Source organism: Equus quagga, chromosome 10, assembly GCF_021613505.1.
Source record: "Equus quagga isolate Etosha38 chromosome 10, UCLA_HA_Equagga_1.0, whole genome shotgun sequence".
Taxonomy (NCBI): Eukaryota; Metazoa; Chordata; class Mammalia; order Perissodactyla; family Equidae; genus Equus; species Equus quagga.
The window spans coordinates 103,487,197-103,512,801 of record NC_060276.1 but is presented as its reverse complement, the minus strand read 5'-3'; the positions used below and the strand labels follow the sequence as shown (position 1 = coordinate 103,512,801).

Here is a 25,605-nt window from a genome sequence, read left to right as displayed (position 1 = left end):
GAGGCAGTCGCTTTCCCAGGCTCCGGGGAAACCGGTCCAACCACGCCCATCCTACTGCCCGCCCGCGTCTCTTTTCCCGGAAAATCATCTCTGAGAACCAGAGAGCCCCTACTCCAAAGCTCCCAAATCTTTTCCCATCGGCATGCATGCGCCTGCGCAGCGAGTCTCCAGGCAGCACTTTTCCAGCGCCCGACCGCTTTTTTTTCCTGCTCTCTTAGGCCTCCCCTCCACTGGAGCTTTTCCCTAAGGGGTCATCACAGGGCGCCAAACGCGCGCCCGCGGGAAGGCTGGGGGCGGGGCGAGGCGCGGCGCGGCACGTCAGTGGCCTTCCGGGCGGAAGTCCGCAGCCTCCGGAGCCGCTGATTGGCTTTCAGCCTGGCGCCTGTCTCGGCCCCCGCGCCAGTTTCGGGCTGGTTGGCGCGGAATTGGGAGACTCCGGGACCATGGCGCCCGTACACGGCGAGGACTGCGAGCTGGCGGCGAGCGGTGAGGGACGACCCCGCGCGCGGGGTCCCGGGTTGGGAATGCGGGGACCGTGGACAGACTGCGAGTGGTGGGGACTCTGAGGGGGTCTCTGTTTATTTTTTCTTCGGTAGCCGCGCGCTCGGGTCGCCCCGCGGGGCTGTTTGGGCGCGGACCTCTGTCGTCGCAGGCTGGGATCCATCTGCGTTGGACTGGGGTTCCTGGCGGGGCCATTTGCACCGGGCAAACCCGAGCAACCCCCCGGCGGGGCTTTTTGTTTGGGAGGCTGCCTCACCTCTGTCATTGCAGGGCTCCGCACTAGCGTGCTTTTCTTTTTATTTCTTTTGGTTTGTCGCGTCCCACGTGCTGGGCACACCTTTATCGAGACTGGCCCGGTGGGACACAGTCTTGGCCCCGCCAAGTATCCACTTGAGGGCTAGGACAGAACGGATGTGCGCCCTCCGCTTGATAGAAACTCCTGGGAAAATTGTAACTAAGCAGGAAAGAAAGCTCTAAGTGCTGTCGCCAGAAGATAGAAATGCGTTTTGTCTTTTTAGGTAATGGGTTTCTACTTTATGCATTAACAGTTTTTCTTTCAAATTCTATGGAAAGTTCGTCAAGTGCTGCAGTAAAAAAAATGTTCACAATCTAGTCATCTCTGGTGAAGTCTCTGGAAAAAATGCATCAGTTCAGCAGCATTTCGAATGCCCTGTATATCATTCATTCTGGTTTCAGTGGTAATCTTTTATTTCCAAAAAAACCCCAAAATGTAAATGGCTTTGTCTGATTTCTGATTTTTGAACAGTGTTCAACTAAAGTGTGACTTCAGTGAACTTCTAACTTAAAATCAGATGCTTCACTTCCTTAGCTCGAGCATCACATCTCCTGTCACTCAAATACATCACCATTGATGAGCACTTGCTTGCTTCCTCATCAGCTTCCTTTGCATTCACCTAGTTGTGAATCACAGATTTCAATTTGTTCTTCTAGCCTTTCATTTTTTAAGACAATTTATTCTGAGAGTCAACTAGCCTGGATTACAAGTGGAATGTAGGATGTGAGTACGTGAACAGTCTTTGCAGCCCTCCATCAGTGATTTGCCACCAAGCCCTTTCTTCACCCTAAAAACTGTATGTCATCTGTGAACATCAAGAAATCACTCTTTGCAGGATACTGTGCAATCTTGAGACTCCTCTTAAGTCATGGTGTTGATTAAGTAGTTGCTGGGGAATTATGACTGGAATTTTTCCTTTAGAGCAGAATGAAAGTGTTACCTGAAAGGCTGTTGCAGGCTAGTGTCTGTCTGCTTTTGGGGACAATGGGGGTACTCCACATGGTAATTTTGAACCAAATATTTAAGCTTTTGTAACTGGATCTTTTTATGCTCATTCTTTTTTTGCTAACTTACCTACATGCAGTATTAGAGACATATTCCAAAAAGGGAAATCGAGGCTTTTTTCCCCCCCTTAAGTATTAGAAGGTGGGGTTCCTTGAGAATGGCAGTGAAAAGTTGAAAGGGCTGTAACTAGCTGTTTATTATATACGAAAAGGGATCAGGGAGAGTTTAATGATTTAAAAAAAGGCAGGTATAGTGGTTCATTTATTTGTTCATTCAGCAAATATTTATTATGTACCTCCCCGGCATAGGCATCCTGCCAGACTCTCATGTTACAGTGGTAGGTAAGCTGGACATAGTTGTTGTCCTCATGGAGTTGAGTGGTAAACATCTAATCATATATAGTGCTATATTGAGGCTTCCCTGAGAAAACTGCTTTGCTTTCTGGAAACTAGACACATGGTGCTGCTAGATGTGTGCATGTGTATGTGACTACTCGGCATCTATACACATTACACACAAACATTAAATGAGCTTCTCCTATACTGCTGAGTACTAAGTAAACCAAGCATCTTCATTTAATCCTTAACGACTTTATGAAGCCAACATGATTATCCCCATTTCATGGATTTGGACCCTGAGGCTCTGCATTCCTCAGAGTCATTAGGTGTAAGCTACAGGAACCAACTCTAGCTGATTTAAACAAAAGGAATTTCTAAAGATTTTACTTTTCCTTTTTCTCCCCAAAGCCCCCTGGTACATAGTTGGGTATTTTTAGTTGTGGGTCCTTCTAGATGTGGCATGTGGGATGCTGCTTCAGCATTGCTTGATGAGTAGTGCCGTGTTCATGCCCAGGATCCGAACTGGTGAAACCCTGGGCCGCTGAAGGGGAGTGCGCGAACTTAACCACTCGGCCACGGGGCGGGCCCCTAAACAAAAGGAATTTATTAGAAGGATGTTGTGTTGTTCACAGAAACCCCAGGAGGGCTGAAGAGCCAGTCTGGGGCCTGCTCAGCCAGGAGCAGTGATTGAAATTGTGCTACAAAACTGGTCCAGTGGGGGCTGGCCCCGTGGCCGAGTGGTTAAGTTGGCGCACTCCCCTTCAGCGGCCCAGGGTTTCACCAGTTTGGATCCTGGGCGCGGACACAGCACCGCTCATCAAGCAATGCTGAGGCAGCGTCCCACATGCCACATCTAGAAGGACCCACAACTAAAAATACACAACTAGGTACCGGGGGGCTTTGGGGTGAAAAAGGAAAAATAAAATCTTAAAAAAAAAAAAAAAACTGGTCCAGTGAGGAGGTCCTTGCCAATTACGGCCAAGTACTTGATGTTATAGCTTGTTCCTTGGGACATTTTTGGTGCTGCTGCCCCAGGTACTCAATCCTCCTGCAGTTGTTGCTATTTCTAGAAGCTTCCTTTAGCCCACCCCCTTTCCTTGTGACACTAGCTTCTGATTTAAGGTCTGAGCAAGTGTTTTTAATTGGTAGAGCCAATTTATATGCCCATGCCCATGCCCTAGCTGCTAGGGTGTCTGGGAAAGAGCATCTGCCTTTCAGCTTTTGTAGTGGGACATGTGCTCTGCATCCCATCAAGACTTATAAGAGGGAAATTTCACAAGCAGCTTCAGATGCTGGGCAGCTTAGAAAACAAGAAGACAGCTGGCCTCTGTAGCTCAGAGAGGTTAACCAGTGGTGTCATGTCACCCAGTAAGTGGCAGAGCCGGGTTGTGCTGCTTCTCCCTAATCTCCTGTTCTCCCACTCACTCTACACTCTCATGTCAAACTTACCTTCCACACTAACTTTCTCTCGGTTTCTGAATGCACCTTGCATTTTCATCTCTTTGTAATTTGGCTCATGCCTTTTCCTCTGCTTGTGCCACTTTTTTATTTTTTGTGAGTGTGAGGAAGATTCACCCTGAGTTAACATCTGTTGCCAATCCTCCTCTCTTTTTTTCCTTGAGGAAGATTAGCTCTGAGCCAGTCTTCCTCTACTTTGTATGTGGGACGCCTCCACAGCATGGCTATAGTGGAGTAGGTCCACACCTGGGATCTGCGAACCTGGGCTGCTGAAGTGGAGCACCCAGAACTTTAACTAGTTGGCCATGGGGCCAGCCACTTTCTATCCTGTACCCTGATGTAAAAATTCTATTCTTTCTGGCTCTGTGTTGGAAACCTCCCCTGTGAAGCCTTCCCTGATTTCCCAGGCAAAATTAACAGCTCTCTTTTCTGTTTCCTCAATAGTGTGTTTTTACCTCTTATATGGCACCATCTTTAAATGATGATGGGAGCCTTGGGTCCTTTTGCTTTACTTGACTGTGAGCCCCTTGAGGACAGGCAGCTCTGTCTTTGTAATTGTACCCCAACCCCTGTAGAGTGGCACGTTGTTGCCTGTGGAGTAAGTCTATTTGAAGCCCTCTAAATTTTGTCAGGATAATCTGCTAGGGGGGTCAAGGGAGTCTTGAAGGAGATCCACTGAGGCCTACTTTTCACTCTCAGTGGTCACGTTCAGTAATCTCTGGAACCTTTTCATGTGGGCCTCTTCATGATTTTTTGAAATCATTTGAGTGACACCCAAGATTTTGTGGCTGTCATCATTAAGTATCTGCATTCCTTAATTTTTACTTAATGCCTTTCTGAAAATGGATTTAAAAGTCAAATGTGAAAGTCAGACAATAGACTGAGATGTTATAAAGAGATTCCATTTCCAGAAAGCTAGAAAAAAAATAAGATCTCTAATTATGCTTCACCTTTAAGATATAGTTTTCAACACTTTATTGCCAGCATTTGGTACATGTTCTTTAAATTGCATCTTCTATTTCAGTCAAACACTTAGTCAAACAGCTTAATGTTGTTATGAACATTCCAGGGTTGGAGCTTTTAGGGTGCCTCTTATCAATACTTTCTCCTTTTCTGTGCATATTCCTTTTTATAAAATAATTAGCACCAAATACAATAAAATACTCATTTTCACAGACATAGATGGCAATTGTGCTGAGCCTAAGTTCATGGCTGGCAGGCAGCACTGTTTTGCTTGACTTGGTTATCCATCAGTGGGTATATGAAAGTCTTAATTCTGTGGATGAAATCTTTTCAGTAAGTGTGTGAGGTGGTCAGTTTATAATGACCAAAAGCATGAATAATTCAAAAGTTGAATGAATGAACACTGAGGTCTTCTGATATTTCAGTAATTTTTGACAAAACCCATTTTAATCTTTGTAATTTTTTGCTATCATCCTATATTGTCATAACCAACTAAGCGAGGCCCGGAAATCAGTGAAGGAATACAGAATCTCCTCAGAGCCATCTTTGTTAAATTCTCCCTACCCCCAATTTTGCCTTCCTTTGAAATTTCAGATATTTATCTGAACCTGTTAGGGCATGTATTACTTTTAAAGATTGTTTTAGAGTTAGTTGCTACTTATTTCCTGTTTTAGATTGTAAATTCTGTGAGTACATGGACCATGTCCTTTTGATCTTTGTGTCTCTCAGAGCGCCTAGTACTTTGCAAAGAGCAGATGCTCCTTACAGTCTTTCAAATGTTGATTAATAGAATACAAAATGAATTGTTTTAGGATTACTTATGGCCTGTCATTTCTAGTGGAAAGTTATGGATTAATGGCTAATCGCCCTTCTCTGGTGTCTCCACGGGGTATCAGTTGGATTTAGAGTTTTCCTCTTTTTGATAACAGTTGCTTCAGTTGTTTCAGCTGGATCTTAGAGAACATTTCTGAAGAGTCACCGGAGCTGCAGATTCGCCCAGGAGCTTTGTGAACTATTTACGTTGTGAAAAGTACCATTTGCATAATATTAAAATTGTGTATCAGTATTGGCTAGAAACGTCCCTTTGTTTTTGGGGGAAGGTGGCTGACAATTTTGTAACATCTCATGTAAATTTGGCTTTTTTTCAGCTGTGTCAGATTCAGGGAGTTTTGTAGCTTCTCGATCCCGGCGAGAAAAGAAATCCAAGAAAGGGCGCCAGGAAGCTCTAGAAAGGCTGAAAAAGGCTAAAGCTGGTGAGAAGTATAAATATGAAGTAAGTAACCATTTTTCTTTTTTTTCTCCTGTGCTTCATCCAATTCATGGCCTGTAGGTAGTCTTATGTCACTTTAGAGAGATGCATATATTTCAAGCTTGTTGTAATAGTAATTTCTTAATGTTGAACAAGCGTGGGCATGAGATCTATTTACAGATTATGGAGATTACTCAACTCTCCAAGTTCCTGTAAGGCACTTTACAGATGCATTTCAAATTTTGAAATGAAAGTAGCTATATATATATTTTTTCCCTTATTGAGCACACTGCATCTCTGGTAAGCTCCATGGCTTTGTTGGGTAAACTTAGAGATGCTTTTGCTTTTAAGGTATTGAGCTGTATAGCTAAGCACTGCTTCTTCTTGGAGAGAATTGTTCTTCCTAATTTCATTTGCAAGGGGAGCGGCGATGGGGACTGGGACCTTACTTTTGCTGTGTCCTGTGTGTAAGATTGAATGTGATGCCCTTTTGGCCATTTCCCTCTCCCCACTGTTCATGGCCTGCAGGCAAACAGACAGCAACCACCATCTGCACAACATTGTCTAGCTTCACCTTCAGTGTGCTCCCTGAGTGTCTTAACTGCCTCAGGGCTAGAAAGCGATTAATTAATACAAGAAAATAATAACGAATAAGAACAACAGCAACTAATGTACTTTCTTAGCTAACACTGTTGTAAGTGCTTTTAAAATACGTTCATTTATTTAATCCTTCCAATAACCATATCGATTAGATACTGTGAATGACAGCATTTTGTAGGTGAGATGTCTGAGGTCACAGTGGCAGAGCCTTGATTTGAACCCAGGCAGTCTTGCTTCAAAATATGCATGTTTAACCATGGCCTATACCATATTGGGCCATTAAGCAAGTAGAAGAGGATTTTTGTTATTTGGCACCATTCATTCAAAGTCAAGTGAGTCAGCCAGATCATAAAGGGTTGCTAAAAGGATTACAGCAAAGCAAGAGTAAAGCATTTTTAATGTAGGTACTTCTATAGAGGAGTTCTCTGGGGCATTTCAGATGTTGACACACTGTGACTGATTTGCCTTTGATCACTGATGTTAATTGCGTGGCTCTAAGAGTTCATGCTGAGCAGTAGCCGTGTTTTTGGAGATAGAGTCAAAATGACTTTTAAAAATAGTTTTCTCGTATCTTTTCGATAGTATATAAGTGAGTTACTTAAATAAGAGACAAAGTATGCCTGGTAGACTTCAACCAACAGAAATAATCTTGTCGGTCCCCCCCACCAAAGAAAATTGGTCAGTGTAGTAATATTAAATTGGACCAGTTTGTGTTTGGGTTGTCAAAAACTTAATTTGGTAGGGCAGGTAGTTTCTGTTATCAAATGATGAAAAGCCAGCTCAGTATTTGCCAGTGATCCCTGTAGAATAGATTAAGCAGGAGGTAAAAACGAAGCCTAATCCTCAAATTGATATAAGCCTTGTAGGTGTGGCAGAAATCCAGTCAGCTCTGTCCACAGGGCTCTCAGAGCCTTGCTCCAAGTGTTTTTTTCCTTAGGATCTTAGCTCTTCAGGTGGAGTTAGTCGTTTCCTCCACCCCTCACTTAAAAGGCAGAACCCTCAGAGAAGAGGGAATTCTTAACCGAGATCTATGAGTTCTTGCTAACCAGCCCACCAAATTCTCATCTGGGAAGTCGATGGCCCATCACTGTGGCGGCTAAGGTGGTGTGTTTCTGTTCCGTTTGTTGCTTTAACTGAGGCGAGCTGGTCTGCTCTCTTCCTGCTAATGGTTTGTGGTGTTCTGGCCCTCTGGCAGTCAGGCAGCTTGGGTGGTTGGAGGACTTGCCCCTCCCTCTGGACTTGCCCGTCAGATAGGTCAGCGTTTAAGTCTGCAGTCTCAAGACCTGAGAATGGTAGGGGATCGGTGGTAATGCAAACAGGGATCACTCCAAAACCATTTCTAGTGTACCTGTAGAATGTACAGTGTGTCTGTTTTGCTGACTTGTGGAGGGGCATGGATGGAGGAGATTCTCCTTTTAAATTATATTTGGTTGATTGAACAGTTACTAACATTATCGTCTGTTCACAGGGCAACATCAGCTAGTGGAGAGGGAGGTGGCATGCCTTACAGGTTTGCTAAGTACAGGAGAAACCAGTCAAGAAATTGCAAGTGAAGAATCCCCAAAGCAGCTAATGAAGAATTGGCTATAATTCAGTTTGTTTTTTATGAAGTAGATGAGTAATTGATGGTGTGACAAGTGTATTATGCTAATGGAATCATTTAATATCTTATGTTAACACCCACCTAAAAAGAATACTAAGTTAATTGATGTCTATTTAAGGAAAACCCTGTAGTGGTGTTGAATGTCAGAACTCACGATTTGGTTGCAGCTACTCCTTCAGGCTGCCATTCCACTTTCAATTTGACAATTTTTTCATCAGAATTGTTTAACACTTTCACTCCATTTGAAGCTTTCTCAAACTTTTATGATGGCAGGTTGAGGACTTAACAAGTGTTTATGAAGAAGTTGATGAAGAACAGTATTCGAAGCTGGTTCAGGCACGCCAGGATGATGACTGGATCGTAGATGATGGTATGTGGGAAGAAATTGCCTGCCAGGCACTCTATTAGTTGCTTTTAGTAGATTCTCATTGCAGTAGAGTTGCTGCTTTGCACGGGCAGATGTAAGGCACTGTTAAGATCATACCTTTGGTTTGGATTTTCCTCAAATACATTATTTGAGAGTACAGGGCCAGAACAATAGAAAGTTTATTTGGGGACGTTTTGGAGAATTCAGGCGCATACCTCAGGATATAGTATAAATCCTCCAGGGAATGACTGTAGGAATTAGGAGGAACCACATACCTGTGAAGTACCCCCACAGGATGTGGGGGTAAGAAAACTAGCTATCTCACAGAATGGCTGTGAGGATTACTCGAAGCTATGTGTGTGAAGAGTAACCTGGGTAGTGGAAAACGCCAGGCAAAGGCTGGTCCTGCTGTTCTTACGCCACTTGTGGAAAGCTCACTGGTTCCTTGTAGGGTGTGACTTCTTGGGCATGTGAGTGGTGACCACGGGGAGGGGTGTAGACTGCCTGCGACTAGATTTGTTTCTACTTCTGTAATTGGACTCAGCTATATTGCCGGTTTTTCCTTGTAGACTGAGGTACTTTTCTGGGCTTCTGGTGATTCTTTATTCTTTTACTGTTTATTCTTCTGGTAGAGAGTAAAACTACTGTAAAGCATCCTATTGTGGCAAACTTTGATCCTGTGGGCCCCATCATTTCCCTTAGCTCACCTAGATAGGCGTATATATATCCTTTGTTTTTGGCTCCGCAAACCTGCTGTGTGGATTCTCTGTTTCATCTGACACCTGTTTGAACAGGATTCTTCTGCACTTAAAAATGGCACAGGCCAGGAGAACATCTGAGTGGGTATAAAAGGTTTGTTTTTTTTTTGGTCATGGCTGAAATATTATTGACCATTTTTAGAAACTTGATCCCAATATTAAATTTTATTCCTGCAGATGGTATCGGCTATGTGGAGGATGGCCGAGAGATTTTTGATGATGACCTTGAAGACGATGCTCTTGATTCCCATGAGAAAGGTACCTACATTTTGTTTTCAGGAGAGTGCTGTTTTGAGATTTAAAGAATTATCTAAAATTTGAGATGACTTGATATTTTGACACAGTTTCCTTTAAGGGAAAAGGACTACTACAATTGTTTTTAGGTATAGAATATGTTCTGATATTGAGAGAAGCATAGTTAATGTAGAAAATTAAATGTTAAAAGCAAAAACACCACCAGAAAGTGAAGTTTCATGTCCCTATTATCGAAAGAGTTTGGTCTTTTACTTATTTTGGAATTTTCAGTCCTGTGGTCATTTTTGACTTGCTGATTTTGAGGACTGCAACAATGTGATATCTTCTAGTTCCTACTGAAATAATGTGCATAGAATTTTTGCTCTTTAATGATAGTACAGTACAATAACAAGGTTTAGAACTCTGTTTAATTGAAATTTAAAATGATATGAATGAGTGTGTCAGATTTTCTTAGCTACACAATCATTGGCAAAAAGTCTTTTTGAGTAAACAAGACTGATTTAGTTCTTGGAAAATGAGAAGGGAAAATTCTCTTTAGTATTTGTTTTTTTGGTTTAGTTTGTTATTACCACCAAGTGGCAGATCACAGGTCAGCAAACTGGCCCACTTACAGCCCTTTCATTTATCTATTTAAACCATTTTATTGAGGTCATATTGGCTTATAACATTGTGTAAATTTCAGGTATGCATTATTTTATAACACTTTCTGTACAGACTGCATTGTGTTCACTACAAATACTCTAGTTTTTATCTGTCACCATACATACGTGCTCCTTTACCCCTTTCTCCTTCCCCCCATCCCCTTCCCCTCTGGTAACCACTGATCTGTTCTTCTTATCCATGTGTTTGTTTATCTTCCACATATGAGTGAAATCATATAGTGTTTGTCTTTCTCTGTCTGGCTTATTTTGCTTAGCATAATGCCCTCAAGGTCCATCCGTGTTGTCGCAAATGGCAGGATTTTGTCTTTTTTATGGCTGAGTGGTATTCCATTGTATACACCACATCTTCTTTATCTGTTCATCAGTTGATGGGCACTAGAGTTGCTTCCACATCTTGGCTATTATGAATAATGCAGCCCATTTATTTATTTGTTTAAAAATTTTTCCTCCCACAGCCCCTTGGGTACATAGTAGTGTAATTTTAGTTGTGGGTCCTTCTAGTTGTGGCATGTGGAATGCTGCCTCAGCATGGCTTGATGAGCGGTGCCATTTCCATGCCCAGGATCCGAACTGGCGAAACCCTGGGCCGCCAAAGCAGAGCACGCGAACTTAACCACTTAGCCAGGGAGCCGGCCCGGCAGCCCATTTATCTTTAAACAACTTTATTGAGACATAATTCACGTCCCATACAATTCACCTATTTAGAGTGTATATTTCAGTGGTGTTTAGTATAGTTAAGGAATTGTGCAGCCATCACAACAATCAGTTTCACATTTTCATTATCCTAGAAAGAAATCATGCCTGTTACTATGTACCCCTCAAGCTAGGAACGGTTTTTGCATTTTTTTTTTAAAAAAAGAAAATGCAAAGAGGAATATGTAGGAGCTCAAGAGAGACATATGTAGCCACAAAGCTAAAATCTGTGCTGTCTTACCCTTTTTCAGAAAGTCTGGACCCTAATTTGTAGTTTGTTAACATTTTGCAACATTTGTTTTTTTTCCTCCCTCTTCCCTTAACCCAACCACAGACCAAGACTTTATTTTTGGTGAACTTACTGAAATAAGTTGTAGACACCGTGATAGTTCACCTCTACATGCTTCAGTACTGACCTCCTAAGAAGAAGGACACTTGTCTACTTAGCCACAACACCATTCTCATGATATTATCTAATATAGTGTCCATATTAAGATTTCCCCAGTTAGCCCAATAATGTCTTTTATAGCTATTTTTTAAAATTCAAAGTCCACTTTACTTTTTATGTCTCTGTAGTCTTATTTGGTGTAGTACAGCACCATCCCTCCTCTGCCTCCTCTGGCCTTTTTGTTTTTAATTACATTGACATTTTTTAAGGCACTGGGCTGGTTATTTTGTTGAATGTCCCGCAGTCTATGATTTGCTTGATTGCTTCTTCATGCTTAGAGTCAGGTTAAATATTTTGGCAAAAATACAGTATAGATGAAGTTGTGTCCTTTCCATTGATCATATTAGGGGCACATAATGTCAGTCTGTCCCGTCATTGGTGATACTAAGTTTGATCTTTTGCTTAAGATGATGTTTGTGAGATCTCTTCCTTGTAAAGCTACCTTTCCACCTTTGTAATTAATGTAAATATGGGGTGATAATTTGAGACCCTGTGTATATCCCTTTTCCCTACCAACTTTCACCTAATGCTTTCAGCATTTATCAACGATACTTTCTCTCCTTTTTAAAATTATCCCTTCAAACTCATGGATATAAATAAAATTACTGTTACAGTTCAGTATCCTTTATCAGGATTTTTCTTTTTGATGTTCAGATTATCCCTGATTTGGCAGCAGTAGCCCCTTTGAGCTGGCTCCTGTGTGCTTTTGACATGATCCCATGAGTCTTTGAGCATTTCCTTGCTTTGTGGGCCAACAAGATGTTCCAGGTTCTCCTTGTATTATTCCTGTCCCAGACCTGGAATCAACCATTTCTCCCAAGAATCATGGTTCCTTTTAGTGGAAAGTGGTATTCAGTTCTGGGGGATGGATGTACTCATTGCTCCTGGGGTGTAATGGTTTCTGGGCCCTTTCAGTGAACTAGGAGATTTTATATATATATATATATATATGTATGTCATGAATGCATACTGATACATGTGATTCAAATCCAGCACCACAGGATTCTTCTTCATCATCCTCAATTCTGTATTTTTATCTACCTTCATTGCCAGTGAAAACCCTTGTCTTCTAAAATATACTACAAAATAGTTTGAGATTTTAGAATTACTAAACCAATACATCTACCAACAACCTTTCTAAGTAAAGTTTACAATTTGTTTACAGTTTTATTTGTTCTTGGCATATTTGCTGCTAAGGGTGTATAGTGAGAGTATTGTGTTCAGAAGGTGTGTGAAGTAATTGTTTTCTGTGTGCTATCTTACCAGTTTACTACACAGGTTCTTTTTTTTCTATTTTTGTTCAGGTTTTTGTTTGTATTCAAATTTAGGTTTTTAAAAAATCTTTTTGAGAGGCTGGCCCAGTGGCCTAGTGGTTAAATTCGCATGTTGCACTTCGGCAGCCTGGGGTTTGCAGGTTCGATCCCAGGCACGGGACCACCACACCACTCATCAAGTCATGCTGTGGCGGCATTCCACATACAAAAATAGAGGAAGATTGGCACAAATGTTAGCTCAGGGCCAATCTTCCTCATACACACAAAATTCTTTTGTTTTAATTTTAGTTTTTGAATATTGTAAAACATTTTTATGATTCAAAATCAAAACGATATCAGGAGTTATCATGAGAGTAAGATGGGATCTTACTCTCATCCCCATGCTTCCTACTTCATTTCTACCCATCTCCATAGGTATAATTTTTATTAGTTTCTAATTATCCTCCCTGTGTTTCCTTTTACAAAAAATAAGGTTGTGTCTATTTTCTTTTCATGTGGGATGTTATTTATTTATTCATTCACTAGTGAAATTAGAATATGTAAACTATCTTCCTGGTTTCTACCAACCTATGTAATGTAGGAACTCTACACACTGGTACCTACCATTTGGTAGCAGAGTGGCTAATTTTGTTTTCCTAGTTTTTCTTAGTCCGTAAAGAAGAGAATGAAATAAGCCCATGTGCTTTTTCATCTCCCTGAACTGAGGAGGCCTGCATTAGAGTCCTGGCTGTGTTGTTAATTGTCTGTATCTTGAATGAGTCCCATCACCTATCTGGACACGAGTTTTGTCAGCTGTAAATTAGGTGGTTGAACTATAGGGAGGTTCTTGAGGAAAGGACTCATGTCCTGGTCATCTCAGTGCCGATCACAGTAGCAGGCACAAAGAAATTATGAACTATTTGTTGAATAAGTGAGCCATCTCTGTGTTTCCATAATCGTCATATCATCTCTTCCTAGTCATACGTCAGTGAAGAGGATGATTTGACATTCTGAAGGAGAGCTAATCTTAGAAATCTTTATTCTACACTTTGCCACCATTTACCCACAATACTCCACTGTTCTAGTATCCCTCACGAGCAGCCCAAAAAGGCCCCAAGATCTTAGGAAGGGAAATAGAATTCTACAATCCACTTTAAAGACTTAGAAGGAGTTGAAGAGTTTTGCCTAGAAGTAAAAGGTCAACTCTTTATGGTGTAGATCCAATCTCTGGCCTGTTGCTTTCAAACAGAGACTGAAAAATATCAACTAAGTCCCAATGAACAGAAATCTGTGGGCAAATGAAAACAAATCAAACAGATAAAACAAATCAAAACAGAAGCACTAAAATTGTGGGAGAATTCTGCCTCAAATGTTGACACCTATTCTTTCTCTGTGTTTCTCTTTGTCCTTCCATCTAAATCCTACTAACCTACAATGGTGAGATTAAAGCCCCTTCACGAAGCCTTCCTTGCTATTCAAAGCTCTGTTGACCTTCTCTTTTGATACTTTTTAGTACGACTTGAATTTTATATACTAAACATTTTGACCATTACTTATATTCAGTTTTCAATCTGCTCCAAGTGATCGCAATAAAAAGTTAAGTTCTCCTGTCTTACATTTTCCACAGATGTTCTACAAACCTTTGCACTGTCTTAGGCACATGAAAAATAACTTTAAAAAAAACTCTGGTAAGATACACATAACATAAAATTTACCATTAGCGACATTGAATACATTAACAGTGTTTGCAACCATGATCATTATCTAGTTCCAGAACATTTTATCACTCCAAATGGAAACCCATACTCCTTAAGCAGTCATTCCTCTGTCTCTCTTCCCTCAGCCTGTGGCAAGTACCAATCAGCTTTCTGTCTCTGGATTTGCCTATTTTGAGTATTTCATATAAATGGAATCATGTAATATGTGATCATTTGTGTCTGGTTTCTTTCACTTAGCATAATGTTTTCAAGGTTCATTCATATTGTAGCATGAGTCAGTACTTCATTTTTAGGGCTGAATATTATTTTGCATGGATATACCACATTTCGTTTATCCATTTATTAGTTGATGGACATTTGAGTTGTTTCCACCTGTTGGTTATTGGTGACTAGTGCTGCTATGAATATTCATGTACAAGTTTTTGTTGGAACACTTGTTTTCAATTCTTTTGGGCATATACCCAGGAATGGAATTATGTATATGTAGTTTTATTTCCTTTTCTTTCTTACAGAAAAGATACTTTCTATACTTTTGTACTTTGTGTTTTTTCACTTAACAAGATATCCTGAAAATCACTTCCTGTCAGCACATAGAGATCTTTCTTTCTTATTTCTCTGTAGCTTCATAGTATTTGATTGTATGAATGTACCATGGTTTATTCAAATCATTTCCTTGAATGGATATTAGATTTTCAATAATTAGCTGTTACAGATAATACTGCAGTGAATAACTCTGTGCATATGGTGTTTTCCTTGGGAAAGATCCCGAGAAGTGGGATTGCTGGCTCAGAGTAAATGCACATGAAGTTTTATGGTAGTGCCGTAGGAGTTGTCCCATTTTACACTCCCATGAACAGTGTATGAGTGTCTGTTTAGACCCCATGACCTCGCCAACAGAGTATGTTGTCCAGCTTTTGAATTTTTGCCACTCTGATATGTGAGAAATGACATCTCAGTGTGGTTTTCATTTGCATTTCTTTTACACATGAAGTTGGGCATCTTTTCATAAAACTTAGTAGCTGTTTATATATGTATATATACATTTTTCAATATTGCAAATATTCTTTATTTGGAAAACCCCTCTTTTTTAAATTTTTTTTTTTGAGGAAGATTAGCCCTGAGCTAACTACTGCCAGTCCTCCTCTTTTTGCTGAGGAAGCCTGGCCCTGAGCTAACATTGTGCCCCTCTTCCTCTACTTTATATGTGGGACGTCTACCACAGCATGGCGTGCCAAGCGGTGCCATGTCCGCACCCGGGATCCGAACTGGCGAACCCCAGGCCGCTGGGAAGCGGAACGTGCGAACTTAACCACTGCGCCACCGGGCCGGCCCCTGTTTATATATATTTTTATGTGAACTGTATGTTTGTGTTTATTGCCCACATTCCTTTTGGGTTTTGGGGCTTTTTTTAATATCAGGAAAATTTTTCCTTTATCTGCAAAGCATAATGCAAAAATCTTCTTCTGTTTTGTCTTTAAACTTGTTTCTGGTGTGATTGAATTTATTTTTATTTATTTATTTTTTTTGAGGAAGATTAGCCCTGAGCTAACTACTGCCAATCCTCCTCTTTTTGCTGAGGAAGACTGGCCCTGAGTTGACATCCATGGCCATCTTCCTCTACTTTATATGTGGGATGCCTACCACAGCATGGCGTTTGCCCAGCTGTGCCATGTCCGCACCTGGGATCCAAACCGGCAAACCCTGGGCCTCTGAGAAGCAAAACGTGCGCACCTAACCGCTGTGCCACCAGGCCAGCCCCTTGAATTCATTAATCTTTTTTTCCTTCCAATGGATCTTGAATCATAGTTAGACTTTCCCCCACACCCAGGTTACAAAGGAGTTTGCCTTTTTAATTAAAATACTTACAAAGTTTCATTTTTTTGTTTTGATCTATGATCTATTTATACTGGTTGACTTCTTTACAAATGAGTAGGCAACACTACTTACTAGAAAGTCCATTTTTTCCTCAGTGATATGAGATACCACCTTTATTATATGCTAAATTTCCATAAGTAATTGGGTCTTTTTCTGGACTGTATTTTCTATTTCATCTGGCCTGTGTATTCATATGCTAGTACTGTAGCATATGAAAGCTGTAGACACTATGTTAACTATTCATTCTAGGTCTTTTTTTTTTTTTTTTTTTTGCTGAAGAAGATTTGCACTGAGCTAACATATGTGCCAGTCTTCCTCTATTTTGTATGTGGGTTGCCATCACAGCATGGCTGCCACCAAGTGGTGTAGGTCTGTGCCCCAGAACTGAACCCCGGGCCACCGAAGCAGAGCTTGCTGAACTTAACCAGTAGGCCACTGGGCTGGCCTGGACCCTCATTCTAGGTCTTTTTGAGGTAGAGATTCCTTTACCTCATTCCGGGATGAAATCTGAAAGTGAGAGTAAAAATGACGGTCTTAGAAGAGTTCGTAGGTGATTTACACATGGCCAGAAGAGAAAACCTATGGTACAAGTTGTTCTTTAATGAACAGATGTCTCTGCTGTTTAGTGTTGTTATGATGTGTTGCGTGTGTCTAGTTGCTGTTCCTCATAAAATGGAAATTAGGACACTGCAATAGTATAACTGGTAACCCTATTTGTTTATAGTTCAGTTTTCCTGTCAGCTCGAGTATAGCACTAAAAAGGTGGTCTCACGAAGGCTTCTCGGCTAATCCCCTGGTTCCAGATGAGCTGATCTTTTTATTTCTGTGGGAAGAACAAACCCCGTCCCCATCTTTTAAAAAGCTTTTGATTCACACTAACAATAACAATTAAATAGTCACGCTTAATAACTCATCCTGATATTTAACTGGCATTTCATCAGTTTTTGTAATAACATTTAGCCCAAGTTTTCCTGAATTGTTTGTTTTAAAGATTCTTCCCTGTGTACCATGCATAAAATCTCATATTTTTGTATTTTGAATTCTTAACATTTTTCTTCTCAAATTCTCGTATACAGAGAGCAGGTGACTAGGCTTTTAGTTTTCCATTTTGATTTTTGCCAGTGCATGTTTCTAAATAATGTATATTCCAGCAGGAAAAGATGATAAAGCACGCAACAAAGACAAGAGGAATGTAAAGAAGGCTGTGGTAACAAGACCAAACAGTATCAAGTCCATGTTCATGGCTAGTGCTGGGAGGAAAACCGCAGATGTGAGTTTCATGGTTTTCTTATATTTTGCCTTTTCCTTTGTGAAGCAAATTTAGTATTTGATTATACAGATAATAGGTGCTCAATACATTTGAGCTCAGATATTTGAGTAATATTTTCCTAATTTCAATCACTAAATTGGATGTAGATTTCTAGGTGAATTTAGACACCTCAGTGGTTGGATCTTGGAGATAGAAAAGAAGATTGAACCGAAAAGCTGAACTAACAGTGTGTTTATTTCTGTGATTAGCAGGAGGATCATGGAATGAGGATGAAGATAGAGGACAGGAGCTCTCGGTTTAGGAGTTATGTGTCCACAGGTGGTGGTTAAGATCTGTGGATAGTTGATGAGCTCTCAGAGTGAGGAATGAAGAGGAAGGACTGACTGGTTGGGTTCTGTCTTTCACAGACACGTGAGCTGGGTGGAAACGTGAAGTGTAGGGCTTTCTCATTCTACCTTCCTTTATAATTTCCAGAAAGCTGTAGACTTGTCCAAGGATGATCTGCTAGGTGATATTCTACAAGATCTGAACAGCGAGGTACGTGAATCTCTAGGAGTTGCCAAATATGTGAGGGACGTAGGGTGAAGAAACAGTTCAGTAATTATACAAAACAGACTATTGCTAGAATTAAAAACAAAAAATTCAACGACACCACCCCCACCAAAAAAGAAAAAAAAACCTTCAAATTGGTTTCTTCTCACCATTTTAGGTTGTAGTTCCCAGCTGATACAAGCTATGCGATTATGTAGATGGGGCTGTGTGGGGGTGTGTTTGAGGTAGTAAGAATGCACACTGTGTGCGCTCAGTTGCTGCAGTGTATGTTCCTAAAATAGAATGAAGCCTGTCAGTCTGTACAATCAGGCGTGAGTTCTTCATCTTGAATTCTAAGTGGGGGTGAAGGCAGCGTCAGTGAACTGTCCCTTCTAGAACTCAGACAGGCTCAGCTGCACCAGGGATTTGCAATTTAGCTATTTCAAATAAAGACTAAACCCTCATTTAGAGGCGTGCTTCTTTCTAAGTGACCCTTGATTAAAATGACTAACACCAACACCATGTAGTTCTAGCTTGACAGTTTTTAATGTAATATTCTGGAAGGGTAAGGGGAAAGTATGTTAAGTTTTAAAAAGAAGAAAATTGGTGAGGGGTGGATTCAATATCTATTCTGGTTTTCTAGTGAGTCTGTGGTATTGTTGCTATAGTAACTGCAGTGCCTGAACACAGAGCTGTGGGGGGAGCAGGGAAGGAAAAAAATGCTTTGCTCATTGGGCTTCAATGGGGGAAGAAATGTCCTTTTCTGTCTTATGGTAAATCAAGCATGGCAGTGAATGTCTGTCTTCCCCCTCCTTTTAGCCACCTCAGATAACTCCACCACCTGTGATGATACTGAAGAAGAAAAGATCCACTGGAGCTTCACTGAATCCTTTCTCTGTGCACACCCCCAAGGTAGAGTGTGTGGAAGCACCTTCAGTTTTGATTTATATTATTGCTTAAAACTTATTTTGTTGCTTTTCTATGTGAGGGAAATGCCTTTGAATTTGTGTTAATTTTTGTTTTAAATTAGGACTCCCATTTCATTACATAGTTTCATGTATTTCAAAAATAGCACATGCCTGCTTTTTTCATAGTAAATTTTGTAGTAACTAGTATGTGTTTATTATAGTTATTACAACTGTGCTAAATGCAATAATTTTCCTCCTGGAAACAAGTATCTTTTTGTAAACCTCGGTAACAGTAAAATAATTGGAGCTATTACATTAATAATACATAAAAATGTTTTATAAATGGGAACCATCATTATCTCTGGTCAGGGTAGGACAGTTGCATATTTTTAGTATGCAGGTCCAGCTGACTAAACATTTAACAACGTTTACAGGCAGTTCCTTCAGGAAAAACTGCTTCCGCTGTCTCAAGGAAGGAGCCTTCATTAACTCCCGTTCCTCTTAAACGTGCTGAATTTGCCGGTGAGTCTGGTGTTGGGCAGAAGTGCTAGGGTGTTGAGCAGTTGCAAAGTGCTGTCAAAAACTGGAGGCCCTGTGAAGGAGGAAGTGGAGGAGATTTTGAAGGTATTGTGATAGCAAGTTTAAGTGTGAGAGATTTGAATTCATAGCAGGAAAAGTTAAACATATCCAATTTGGAGATTGAAGAGAAATGCAAATATATTGTGGGAAAAAGGGCAGGCTGCTATTGCTGTGTTGGGAAGCCTTTGTGCCCCATGGGAGCGGCGTATGATGTGTATGATGGGAATGTGTGATGACGCCTACAGGAGAGCCTGTGCTGGCATTGTGTACAGATGAGAAGGAGGAGTCAGGGGCAATGGATTTTGAAGATGGCGACTTTGATGAGCCCATGGATGCTGTGGAGATGGACGTGGAGACTGTGGCTGCCAAGACTTGGGACCAAGAGAGGGAGCCAGCGGAGGGGGTGAAACATGAGGCAGATCCTGGGAAAGGGACCACATCCTACTTGTAAGAGCATTTTATGACTTTTCTGGCAAGTAGCACTACAATTATTCTGTTGGATTTTGAAAGGTTTTTGAAAATGTGATTTCTGCAGAGAAAGTTTTCTCCCAGATGTCTCTTGTTGGGACATTGATCAGGAAGATGACAGCAGTTTCTCAGCCCAGGAAGTTCAAGTGGATTCCAATCACCTCCCACTGGTAAAAGGGGCAGATGAGGAACAAGTGTTTCAGTTTTATTGGCTGGATGCTTACGAAGATCAGTACAACCAACCAGGTAATCATACATATGGTAACTGTATGTCTTTAATATGGAATAGCGCCTTTCCCTTAAATGCTTTAGAGATTGTAATTGGCACAGCCTCTGCCCTCACATACATGCATAGTAAGAGAGCAACACTCATTCATTGTAAAGTGCATGAGCCGCTCGGATGGAGAGCAGCTGTGGTGTGAATAATCCATAAAGGTGCTTATTGCAAAAACGAGTTATGTGTGGTTTTGGAATGTGTGCTTGTAGTTCACCATCGATGTATCTGAGGTTATTGGAATGCAGTTTACTTTAAATAGAATCAGTCATTAATGTGTTCTTTATTCAGCACATTGAATACCTGTTGTGTGCCAGACATTGAAATGGGGTGATCAAGCTGGACAAATTCCCTGTCCTAATGGAGCTTACATTCTAGTGGGGTGGGAGAAATAGGCAGTAAATAAGGTAAGTTGATAAGTGATGTAAAGGCAATTAGTTAGGAGATGGCCGGGGGAGGTCTGTCTGAGGAGACCACCACTGGGCTGCGATTCGAGGAATGTACAGAGCTGAGGAAAGACCATTGCAACCTGAAGAGCCAGTAAGCACAGAGGCTTGGAGAGAGAAAGGAGGCCTGCGTGGTTGTAGCACAGTAATCAAGTGACAAGATTGGTTGAAAGTGAAGTTGGCGATAAAGGCAAAGGCCAGATAATAATGAAGGACCTTGAAAGCCATATTAAGCAGTTTAGATCTTATTCTAAGAGCGGTGGGGAGGCGGTGGAGGATTTTCAGTGCTGGGTGCGGGGGTAGAGTAGGGGGTGGAGTGGTCCCATGGTTGCGTTTACATTTTAACAGGAACCTTCTGGTTTGTGTGGAGAATAGCACACGCAGGTGTGTGGTGGGGGCTGAAGTGGGGAAGCCCTGGAGGTCAGTCAGTCCAGGGCAGGTGTGCTAGTTACTTGGACTAGTAGTGCCTATGCAGAAGGAGAGACTTGAATATGTTTAACATGTATTTTGATGTGAACTTTTTGATGGATTGATGTGGAGGTTGACAGAAAGGAGGAATCAAGGATGATTCCCTGGTCCACCTCCAAATGGGCTGATGGTGTGATCCTGACTCACAAAAAGCCAGGAGGCTCTCCAGTGTCCTTTTGTGCTCCTTGGAGCCCTTCTTCACTGTGGGGCTGACCATGACAAGGGGCGTTGGATTAATAAAAAATACAGTATACACCTTAAACAGAGTTGCCTTTATTCAGATCTGTTTCTGGATGTGAGGTTAGATGCAAACTGTATTTTTCAAAGGGGTTTCCTGGAGGCTGCATCTGGTGAAAATAAAGGGAGGATCTAGATGTCAGTAATGCAAGTGAATGAGTAAGAAGAGTCTAAGTATTAACTGTCAAACTTAAGGGCCAGATTTTCCTTGTTTACCTTAAAGATAATCAAGCATTGGCTTTAACTACAAAACTGTTAATGCTCTCTCCAAGGGGAGACAGAAGCATTAATACGCTTCTGCTTATCAAATACATTGAAACTTTTGTAGAGCCACTTGAGTAGTGAACTGCCATGTCTTAGTTTCTTAGGTAAAGACGTAAGCAATCTTAGAAATGGTATATTATCTACTTTAGCTAGGGCAAGACGATTTGGTTAGAGCCTCTCACCTCTTTGACTAGTACTTTGTTACTTGCTGTTGGAAGGTAGGCTGGCAAGTATGATTACATGAGGCTGAGCAAATTATTCCCATCCGTTTTTTTTTTTTTGTGGAAGATCAGCCCTGAGCTAACTACTGTCAATCCTCCTCTCTTTGCTCAGGAAGACTGGCCCTGAGCTAACATCCATGCCCATCTTCCTCTACTTTATATGTGGGACGCCTACCACAGCATGGCGTGCCAAGCAGTGCCATGTCCGCACCTGGGATCCGAACTGGCAAACCCTGGGCTGCCGAGAAGCGGAATGAGCACACTTAACCACTGTACCACTGGGCCGGCCCCTTCCCATCCATTTTTATTTGTATTTTTAAAAATTTGTTGAAGAAAAGTCACCCTGAGCTAATGTCTCTTGCCAGTCTTCCTCTTTTTGTATGTGAGCCACTGCCATAGCATGGCCACTGACAGACAAGTGGTGTAGGTCCCTGCCCGGGAACCATACCTGGACTGGTGAAGCGGAGCCCACCACACTTAACCACTAGGCCACCGGGGCTGGCCCTCCTCGTCCATTTTTAAAACCCAGGGCTGCCCCATTGGGGACACCATTTTCATGCGTGCTTCATGTGATCTCCCTGAAGCACAGCAGTGTGACTGGTGCTTGCTGGAGATGTGTGACATGGTGGGCCTGCCCATCCCATTGCTACTCCCTGTGCTTTGCTATATCCACTCAATGCTGCATTTGATTCCCTGTCTTGGTTAATGGTTCCATCAAAACCAGAAACCTGGGGGTCAGCCTTGAGTCCCCATTTTCCTCACTTCCCTCACCAAGTCTTATTAGTTTTATCCTCCTAAAGTATAAAGTAGACAAACTATCTTCTCTTTCTCCTCACAACTGCAACGCCTGAGCCCTTCTTGCCTACTGAAACAAGCCTCCTAATTGGTCCCTCAATTGTCATTATCCCACATTGCAGCCAGAGCAATTGCTCAGAAGGGTAACTCCGACCACCTCTCTTCCTCATTAAAGAAAATCCCCAGTAGCTACTGCCTACAATAGAAAGCCTAAGTTCCTTGGCAAGGCTTCTGTTGCCTGCTGTGTAGGATTTTGTGCCCTAGAAATAGTTCCAGCTGTGTACCTGCTACTCCTTATACCACATTCCTTTATTCATTGTGTTTGTCTGACCGGACTGCCCTCACCTGGCTCAGCCGAGGTGTCATCTGGAAGTTTCCTAATCCTCCAAACTGGCCTAAGAGCCCTTTCTGTGATCCCATCATACCCTTTCCAAGCGTAGCATTTCTCATATTATTTTGAAAAGATCTGATTATGTGTTGTCTTTCCCCCAAAGCCTTTGAACTCCTGGAGGGCTGCGACCTTTTTTTTATTTCCAGTGTGCAGCATGATGCCAGCGCATAGTAGGTGTTCTTTGAAATAAACTACACAGTGACAGTCGTGTAGATGCGCAGGAAAGGTTTCAGAGAACCAGAATTGTACTCGCTGCTATTACTGAGTTTGCCTCTTGAGACCTTGTAGTAGTGTGGGGTAAGAATGGATAACACAAAGTGGACGGTGCCCTCCGTAAATCCACATATAAAGCATCAGATTGCCAGTGTCAGTTGCCGAGGATTAGAACCTTAAGAAACAACAACCCTGTTTCTTTCCTGTGTGAAAATAAGTTGATTATTTGCAAGTTTTGTTTACTGGTTGATACTCTTATTAAAAAACAGTATCATTTTGTGGTGCAAGGGTCTGGAGCTGCACTGTCCATTATGGTAGCTACTGGCCATATGTATCGCTTTAAATTTGAATTAATTAAAATGAAATAAAATTTAAAATTTAGCTTCTCAGCCACTAGCCACATTTCAGGTGCTCAATAGCCATATGTGGCTAGTAGCTATCATATCCATGGATGGCACAGACAAGGAACAATTCCATCATCACAGAAATTTTTATTGGCTAGTGCTGGTCTATAGTAATAGATGTGGGAGGTTAAGATTGAGGCATTGAAGCACAGCTATATTTGAAAGCAACCAATATATGGTATGTATTGTTGTTGCATTCCTGGTACTAACCATAGTTATGGATAGGCCTTTTCAACCACTACTGGGAAATATTTTGCAATTGAAAGAGGTCCTAGTCTGTTATTGGTCTGTCTTCCAAATGGTAAAGTGACAGGAAATTGCTAGTGCTGGAGAAGGCCTCAGAGATCATCTGATCTAGTTATTTGCAGAGGAGGAAGCTGAGGCTCCAGAAGATAAAGTGATCAGCTCTTCAGTGGCAGAGTTCTGGGCTTCTCACCCTTGTCCACACTCCTGTTCCATGGTGCTTTTCAAGTTGTGTCCTCTGTGTTTGATGCCAATGGGTTAAATGAGATGCCTTAAAAAAACCTCCTTTAATCTCAGAGGGTTGAACAGTTTCATCGTGATAGCAGGTAATGATCACTGAGCCTTGGTGAAATCAATGCTGCTAATAAAAACGAAGTACTCGCAAAGACCCTGTTATTGTTTCTCATTTTCTTACAGATTCTAAGTCAGTCAGTTGTTGCTGAATGCTCCATAATTATGAAAAGAATCTTACTCTTTGCATATGGGAAGATATCCTGTCTTCATTATGACTTTTTCAAGGTTGAATAAATCCTGACTGCACCTGGTTTCAGCTCGTAACTTTGGGGGGAATGTAATCTTTGTTTACCATGATCTTTTTGTGGCAAATGAGGCATAAACAGTGTCAAATGTGTTGCATGAAGTGTGATATTAGTTTGGCTGTAAAATGAGCTATTTGAATCTTTGAATCCAATATTAGGGTCTTTATTTTTCTTTGCATGGAATTTTGTTTTTTCGTCTCTTAACTGTTGTGAGGATGACTTTTAATTTTCTGAGCTACTGTGATTTTGTCTTTTTTAATCATTCCCACAGTCCTCCCTTCCCTCTTCCCTATCTCCCCCTTTTCCCCCCCAGCTGAAAATCACACAACTCTTTTAGAGTTGTTAAGAATTTTAATCATCTGCAGAAATGAAAATTCTTAAATGGTCTTATTTCTACTAGAATGAGTGACAAAAGGAAGCACTGATGAGCTATCTTGTGAAACTGGAGTAATTGGCCTTATGATCCATAACCTTTGCATGTGCCAGAATTTTCTTAGTGTTTCAGACAAGCGGCTGTGTTGAGTGGCTATGTTGGTTAGTGCTGTCTCATTTTTCATGGAGACCAGGATTTTGCATAGTGACCATGTCTTAGGTTGACTATCAAATCTCTGGAGGCTTTTCTTGATGTTCGGTTTTCATGAACAATGACTTGATGTCTAGAAAGGCTTGTTTTTACTCTGTGGTATATGTTACATAGGGATTTCAAAAGGGGTGTGTCTGTTGATTTGGTTACTAGACCATTTGTTAAACCAAAATAGAAAAGAAAGGAACATTATAAAGACTAGCCAGGGGCTGGCCCCGTGGCCGAGTGGTTAAGTTCGCGCGCTCCGCTGCAGGCGGCCCAGTGTTTCGTTGGTTCGAATCCTGGGCGCGGACATGGCACTGCTCATCAAGCCACGCTGAGGCGGCGTCCCACATGCCACAACTAGGACCCACAACGAAGAATATACAACTATGTACTGGGGGGCTTTGGGGAGAAAAAGGAAAAATAAAATCTTAAAGAAAAAAAAATAAAAAAAAAAAAAAAGACTAGCCAGATGTCTTAAGTAGTCTGTGAGGTAGAAAGGGTATAAAATAGGAGATAATAGTTGAACCCTGTTATGAGATATTTATTATTGTGTGGAAGTAGATGTATGAGATGAATTATGTTTTTCCCAAACACCATTTTGTTGTTGTTGAGGAAGATTTGCCCTGAGCTAACATCTGTTGCCAATCTTCCTCTGTTGTGTATGTGGGTTGCTGCCATAGCATGGCTGATGAGTGGTGTAGGTCTGTGCCAGGGATCTGAACCCACGAACCTGGGCTGCTGAAGC

The 25,605-nt window shown here is 41.4% G+C and overlaps 1 protein-coding gene across 3 annotated transcripts in view; it reads left to right on the top strand.

Annotated features, from left to right (window-relative positions):
• The first annotated feature begins 412 nt into the window (after nt 1–412).
• The window catches only part of POLA1 (DNA polymerase alpha 1, catalytic subunit), a 287,461-nt gene continuing 262,268 nt past the window's right edge, over nt 413–25,605 (top strand). Inside the window, exons 1-10 of one of the 3 annotated variants that reach the window (XM_046673990.1) lie at nt 413–486; nt 5,709–5,833; nt 8,286–8,382; nt 9,315–9,395; nt 17,196–17,311; nt 17,786–17,848; nt 18,662–18,754; nt 19,185–19,272; nt 19,575–19,776; nt 19,865–20,043. In XM_046673990.1, coding sequence (XP_046529946.1) covers nt 444–486; nt 5,709–5,833; nt 8,286–8,382; nt 9,315–9,395; nt 17,196–17,311; nt 17,786–17,848; nt 18,662–18,754; nt 19,185–19,272; nt 19,575–19,776; nt 19,865–20,043 — 1,087 coding nt within the window. In that variant the 5' untranslated portion in view covers nt 413–443. Of the gene's footprint in view, nt 487–5,708; nt 5,834–8,285; nt 8,383–9,314; nt 9,396–17,192; nt 17,312–17,785; nt 17,849–18,661; nt 18,755–19,184; nt 19,273–19,574; nt 19,777–19,864; nt 20,044–25,605 lie in introns of all 3 variants that reach the window. The other 2 variants (XM_046673991.1, XM_046673989.1) reach the window with 2 other exon arrangements.